General features: G+C 42.2%; 1 protein-coding gene across 14 annotated transcripts in view; it reads left to right on the top strand.

Annotated features, from left to right (window-relative positions):
- Positions 1 to 6,713, top strand: part of TANC1 (tetratricopeptide repeat, ankyrin repeat and coiled-coil containing 1) — a 217,588-nt gene that overhangs the window by 168,244 nt on the left and 42,631 nt on the right. For all 14 annotated transcript variants that reach the window (XM_025199957.1, XM_025199959.1, XM_025199954.1 and 11 more), the window contains 4 exons: positions 1,709 to 1,875; positions 4,048 to 4,655; positions 6,200 to 6,308; positions 6,533 to 6,655. In XM_025199957.1, coding sequence (XP_025055742.1) covers positions 1,709 to 1,875; positions 4,048 to 4,655; positions 6,200 to 6,308; positions 6,533 to 6,655 — 1,007 coding nt within the window. The remainder of the gene's footprint in view (positions 1 to 1,708; positions 1,876 to 4,047; positions 4,656 to 6,199; positions 6,309 to 6,532; positions 6,656 to 6,713) is intronic.

Below are 6,713 nucleotides of genomic sequence, written 5' to 3'. Positions count from 1 at the left end.
CCCTCCGGCATGAACTGCCCACAGCTCATTCTTGTCTCCCGGCCCAGCCCCTGTTAAGCTGACCTGCAGGGTGCTGCTGCCCAGCTGTCCTGTGCAGTCACGCAGGTGCAGAGGGCTGGGCTGGGAGCGCCATGCCGTGTCTCTGCAGGTGGGCGGCAGCTCTGGGGGAGCGGCTGTGGTGGGGGCCAAGATGAGTTTTGTGCATCTGTAGCCCCCAAGCCCCTCCCAGTGCCACCGCCCGCAAAGGCGCAGTGCATCACTGCACTCCTGGCCTGGCCTGGCACCGCTCACCCGCTCACCCGCTGGCCCCAGCAGCAGGGGGCACAGCTCAGCTTGGCCAAATGCATCCCACCACTCCCGATTGTGGAGCCTCTGACAATTGATCTCAGTTTGGGGGGGCCGAGTCCCCCCAGACTGAGAGACCATCAGAGGCTCCCCTATCGACTAGTTGATTGCAATTGACTGGTTGGTGATCACTGCTCTAAAGCATACTTTTTCAGAGCCTGGAACAACCCCCAAGATTCATGAGTTTTGCCAGCTGTCTGCATGCATCTGTTACCCCATCTACTGTTGGTCCACATAGCAGAAGAAAATCAAGAGATCGAGTAGGAGATAGGGTAGGATGGCAGCTTAAAGATTTACCAGCTGAGAGAGGGATTAGTTTTCATAAGCAACAACCTATTTTGCCACGTGCATAGCATCTGTGGTAATCATTTGAATCACCTTTCCTAAGCAGTCTGATGAAGCTTTTGCTTATAAAAGTTCATGGCTCTCAGTCCTACTCTCTAAGGTGTAGGACCCTGCCCCACCTTTACTTGATCTCTAGATTCTCTTCTGGACAAGCACTAAAGGGAGACTGCTAGAGATGCATGCAGACAGCTGACAGAACTCATGAATCTTTAGACTTCTTTTGCTGATGAACTTTCTGCATGTATATATGAAGCCATGTGATAGAATTTGTGGGTATTGTTGTGTGTTATTTTGTTTTTCAGTGTGCTTTATTTAAAAAGCCAATTGAATTAAATGCAACAAGTGACATTTAAAAGATATTTTCAAGGTTACAAAGATAATCACTCAAGTTTAAATATCAGGATTTAGGTTGCTTGTGCACCCGTTAAATGTGTAGTTTCATGCCTTATTTATTTATGTAGTTCTCCTTTGTGTAACAGTTTATAATGGTTTAATAAATGCTAGATGTTTAAATAAGTGATTACTAGATAGAATCAGTCCATAACTTGAACATAACCATGTATTCACCTCCTATTAATATTCTTACAACCATCTGTAATATACATTACTCATGTCAGTAACAAGCTTGTGACACTTTTTTCATTTATCCCTTTATAAGCTGTTTGCAAAATAGGATCGTACTATAAAGTATAACGAGAACAACTTTTGTAGTATGTAAATGTACTTCTGTGATATTTGTAACCCAAACACTCTGAGATTACATGATTTATAAGATCAGACTGAAAAGATTATGAAATGTTAAAGTGAGGTTAGTGGCACTAGTAGTTTTCAATTTGATATTTTAAACTAACTTTCACTGATATTGGAATAACATCCATGGCTATTGCTACATTTTTCCTGGTACATTTTTTCCTCTCTCAGGACATTCAGAATTATGGAGGAGTCCCCTTTTATGGAAAAAAAACCAAACATATAATCACATTTTTATTTGTTTGTTTTTTACTGTTTTGTTATTCAGAGCAGAAAATTCCTGAGGAAGAATACATCATTTTGATAGATGGTTTAAATGATGCTGAATTCCACAAACCTGATTATGGTGACACACTTTCTTCATTTATCACAAACATTATTTTTAAATTCCCTTCTTGGTTGAAGCTGATTGTGACGGTGAGAACTAACTTTCAGGTAAGAATAAAGTGTATTTTTAATTTGCCAAAAATTAATCACTGTCCTTTCCTGTGAAAAGTTTTCATACTGCTACAACCACATACTTTGCTAAAAGTGCTGCTCTTAAGGGGATTCAAAACCAAAAAACAAACAAAAAGGACTCTGCCTTGTTTATGCTTTTTTATGGTGAACAAGTATGAGCTCAAGGATCTGATCACACATTTGGCTTTTTCTCTGTCACTTTCTGGAATATACTGATGGGATTAGTGACACCACAAGTAACAAACTTGGTTTTCCATTTTCTCAGCCTGTTTTCTACAGGTGAGATAAGAACAGGAAGTTGAATCTTTAGGAGTTAAGTTGCCCCAACTCCATAGAGTGGTGAGCTTGTCTCCCACCTTCATACAGCATTTCTTTGAGGGTTGGACTATAGATCTCCACTTCCCAGAAAGTGGAGCCCCACAACTTCCCTATTTTAAAGCTTGTCCTTGTCTTCAACACCATTTTTTCTCACCATACATCTTTTAGCAAGTCCCAGAAAACTTGCACTTACTTTTTAAAAAAGTCTTTCTCCAGTATTCAGTCCAAATATCTGGTGTTCTGGAGACATAGAGATGTGCTGACTTCAGAATCTCAAAGCTACACGGGCTGAAATGTCTTATTTTTTAATTAATTTAACTGTTTATAAGTTAAACAGGAAGTGAATTACATTACAGGGGTGCCCATTTATGTTGAAGGCATTCCAAAATTTGCTAGAATGCATAAATATATAGCTCTTCAAGGAAACAAGTCTAAGATCACCATTGGAATTTCTGTTTGTCATGCACCATAAATGTGTTAAAGATAGCTATAGCACAAGGTGGCATAGCTATAATTGTCACTCCTCAAACAGAAGGCTCTTGTATGCTTGATCAATACTTTCACGGGAGTCCTCCAAAGAGTGTCTGCTGTGAGGTGGTGGTTCTTTTCTAGCTGAATCTTTACTGAACTATTTGTTAGTGATATGAGAAATTATTTCTTTTTAGAAATATGTTGTGTGACCTGTTATCAGGGGACTGTATTTGAACAGTTGGGCCATGATAGCACAGCAGTTAAGGCATCTCACTGGCTCCAGAGATATGTATTCTAGCTCTGCTCTAGACTCATACCAAAGTGCTCCCTGAGTAAACTGAGCTGTACATGGATATTTGGTCATTCAGGCTGGTGAGTCAAAGGTAGTTGGATATGATGTTAGCTGCATCACTCTTGCGCTCTTGGCTATAGAAACTGGTGTTCCCTAGAAGTGTTAGCCCAGTGGGCCTTTTGGCTCAACTGGACCATCAATAGTTGCAAAGGCTTGTAACAACTAAATCATCTTTTTATTCTATATCTATAAAGGGCTTTGTGTGTCTCTCCATAATGCTCTTGGGGGGCGTGGCTCCAGCCTGCATCAAGAATACCTATCAAGAATTGACGGGTGGGGAATGATTCCAGTGGAGCGGAGGGGTGGTGTGGGCCAGATGCAGAGTGGGGGGGAGTGTGGCACAGGACCTGATGCAAAGCAGGTGGGATGGCGCAGGGCAGACATGAGACGGGGGAGTTGCGGGGTCAGATGCAGAGCTGCGGGGATAGCACTGGGCCAGTGCTGAGCGGGGGGGGTGGGGGGGGCACGCAGCCAGATGTGGACCCCTCTGCACAGTGAGGGGGCAGGGCCGGATGCAGAACGGGGAGGGTGGCATGAAGCCAGACGTGGAGTGGGCGATGGCGCACAGCCAGATGCAGAGCGGTGGCAACACAAAGCTGTGGTTGGCAGCAGTTACCCACCACACCATGGCAGGGGGTGGGGGGCGCAGGGCTGGACACAGGAAGGGGGTGGTGTGGTGCCGGATGTTGGAGGGGGCGGGGCCAGAGGGGGAGTGGGTGGGTGGCATGCAGCCAGATGCAGAACAGAAGTGGCGCAGGGCGGTGTGTGGCAGCAGCCATCCACCGCCCCGTGCTGGGGGAGGGTACGGGGCTGGATGTGGAGCAGGAGGGATGGTGTGGGGCCAGACACGAACTGGCGGCAGGGCAGGGCGGGGGGGGGGGGGGGCTCCATCCCCACCCCTCCCAGCAATATTGACGGGCAATTCGCTAGTATCTATATAAATGCCTATATCAAAAGTATTCATGCTAGACTATAATTTTTGTACCTGTGTCTGCTTTTTCTTGCAGGAAATAGCAAGTTCATTACCTTTTTTCAAAATCTCTCTCGACAATTTCCCGGACCACAAAGAAATCCATGGTGATCTGAATGCCTATATTCAGTACAGGATCAGTAGCAGTCAGGAAATTATAAACAATATATCTTTAAATGGGAAAGCTGATGCAGCCACAATCGGGAAAGTGGGTAATCACCTGATCATGAGGAGCCTGGGATCTTACCTCTATTTGAAATTGACATTGGATCTTTTTCAAAAGGGTCACCTGGTGATCAAAAGTGCAAGCTACAAAGTAGTTCCAGTGTCTCTGTCAGAACTTTATTTGCTTCAGTGCAACATGAAGTTCATGAGCAACTCTGCTTTTGAGAGAGCCCTGCCAATATTAAATGTGGCACTAGCATCCCTTCATCCTATGACAGATGACCAGATTTTCACAGCTATTAATGCTGGTCAGATAAATGGTGAACTGGAATGGGAAGACTTCCACCAGAGAATGGAGGCCCTTTCATGTTTTCTGATAAAAAGGCGTGACAAAACACGTATGTTCTGCCATCCTTCCTTCAGGGAATGGCTTGTTTGGAGAGCAGATGGTGAAAATACTGACTTCTTATGTGAACCAAGGTAAATAAAGACTATAGTAAACTACAGTATGTACAGATAGTTGCTGTTACATATCTTTACAATCACTTTCAAGGGCTGATGAGTAGTATTAGAACTGCAGTTTTTCCCCAGAGGAAAATTGGGCTATGTTTAGGGCAAAATTTTAGCAGCTAATGCTACGTGTAACTCTGTAATAGGGTCCATGCAAACTGGGCCTGCATATTTGAGCATCATTTTCCCCACTGTGTAGTTTCAGTTTCTTAGTGGAAAGCATCAGGTACATGGAAGTCTTCTATTTTCATTTACCTGACAAAGTTTGCAATAGGAAACTGCTGGAAGGAAGATTCAGATTTTGAAAGAAAATGGGAGGGGTGTTTTGGGGAAGAGGAGAGGGGTTGGCCTGTCTCTTATTTTTAATTATTCTGACAGTTCCTTCTATCTTTCCAACTTTGTTTCTAGTGTCATTGTTTCAGTTTGGACTAACCTCCATCTTTTTGGTTAATGTAGCTTGCATCACAATAAAACATGTGCTCTGTGAACCAGTGTGTATATTTGCATATTCTGGTACTCTGCATCTCCTATTTTACCATGTTATTCAGGGTTTTTGGCTTTTTAAGTTCTTTCTTTTAAAATAGTCATGAATTGGCTCCCCACTGTGATCCTGCTGTACAAACAAAAAGATTATTGCATAGAGTTAAATTGAAGTTTTATAACAGCAGTGTTAATATGTGGTATAATGCTTGCTAATCCTGTCTCAAAAATTTAAAAAGATTCAGGTCTTTTGGATTTTCAGTATCATGAATTTCATGTGATAAAACTGATAGACTAGTTACAACTGAATTGCATAATACCCCTCATCCTGCATTTACTGCGTGTTAAAATCAGAACCCCCAGGTCTCTTAGGAATTGACTGCAGAAGCATGTTAGAAATATGTTGTAAAGCTTTTGCAGGGATATTGTCCCCTACATTTAACACCAAAAAGTATTTTCATCAGTAATCTCAGTAAAAGAAAAAGACTGTGTTCTTTCAGTAACAAACCGATGGCAGTGAGGGGCTGAATGGAATTCCATCTCGTATTCAGGCCTAGAAAGGTGCAACAGTCAGATTTAGTGGAACTTTACAATATCTGTTTAGGTTGTCGTCTTGATTTCACCCCTTCCATCCACAGATAATCCCTCGCTGCCGTTTCACTGGAGTTTTGGAACTGGTACTGAGAGCTGACTGCTTTCCACCAGGCAACTCTTTAGATTTCCCATGACCCCATTCAATTGAAATTTATTCTTTTAAAACTGACCTCACTGTACTTGGAAAAAAAGAGAAATCTGTCACACCCTTCATCAGTCTAGCAAAACTTATGAACTCAGATCAAGCATCAGAAAGCTTTCCTTTCCCTTGGTTATTTGACAGTCCTATAATCTAAATCTAGACACGGAGATATTTAAAGAGTTTAACTGGGTAAAATAAAGAAAACTGAGGTTTGTGTGATAGTATTGGTAACAGAATTTAGATGATATAACTAAATTGTTACTAAATATGTGCGTCTGTCTTATTCCCCTTTTATTAGGAATGGGCATGCTCTACTGGCATTCATGTTTTCTCGACAGGAGGGAAAATTAAACCGGCAACAAACCATGGAACTTGGTCATCACATTCTTAAAGCTCACATTTTTAAGGTAAAGCCCAGGGATTAAAGACAGAGGTTTATGATCTTTACAGAAATACAAAACGTGTAGGGGAATTCAGCATGGTTGCTATAATAATTACAAATAGCCTTTATAAACACCTGAAATTGCTTGCTAACAAAATGATTAGTTACGTTTCTTTATATGGGTTAGACATAATAGGAAATGTTCTTTCTAATTCCTGTGTCAAGTATCTATTTTATCACTTCTTCTAGGGTCTTAGTAAAAAGACTGGAATTTCTTCCAGTCACCTTCAAGCTCTGTGGATTGGATATAGTACTGATGGATTGTCAGCTGCCCTTGCTTCTCTGAGAAACCTCTATACACCTAATGTGAAGGTAAGAAAATAGGTACTCGTGTATTCGCAAGTCCAGCTATACCACAAAATGAGCTTGA

The sequence above is a fragment of the Alligator sinensis genome, unplaced genomic scaffold (assembly GCF_000455745.1).
Source record: "Alligator sinensis unplaced genomic scaffold, ASM45574v1 scaffold389_1, whole genome shotgun sequence".
NCBI lineage: Eukaryota > Metazoa > Chordata > Crocodylia > Alligatoridae > Alligator > Alligator sinensis.
The sequence above is the reverse complement of the archived record's forward strand: the minus strand, read 5'-3'. Positions and strand labels throughout refer to the sequence as shown.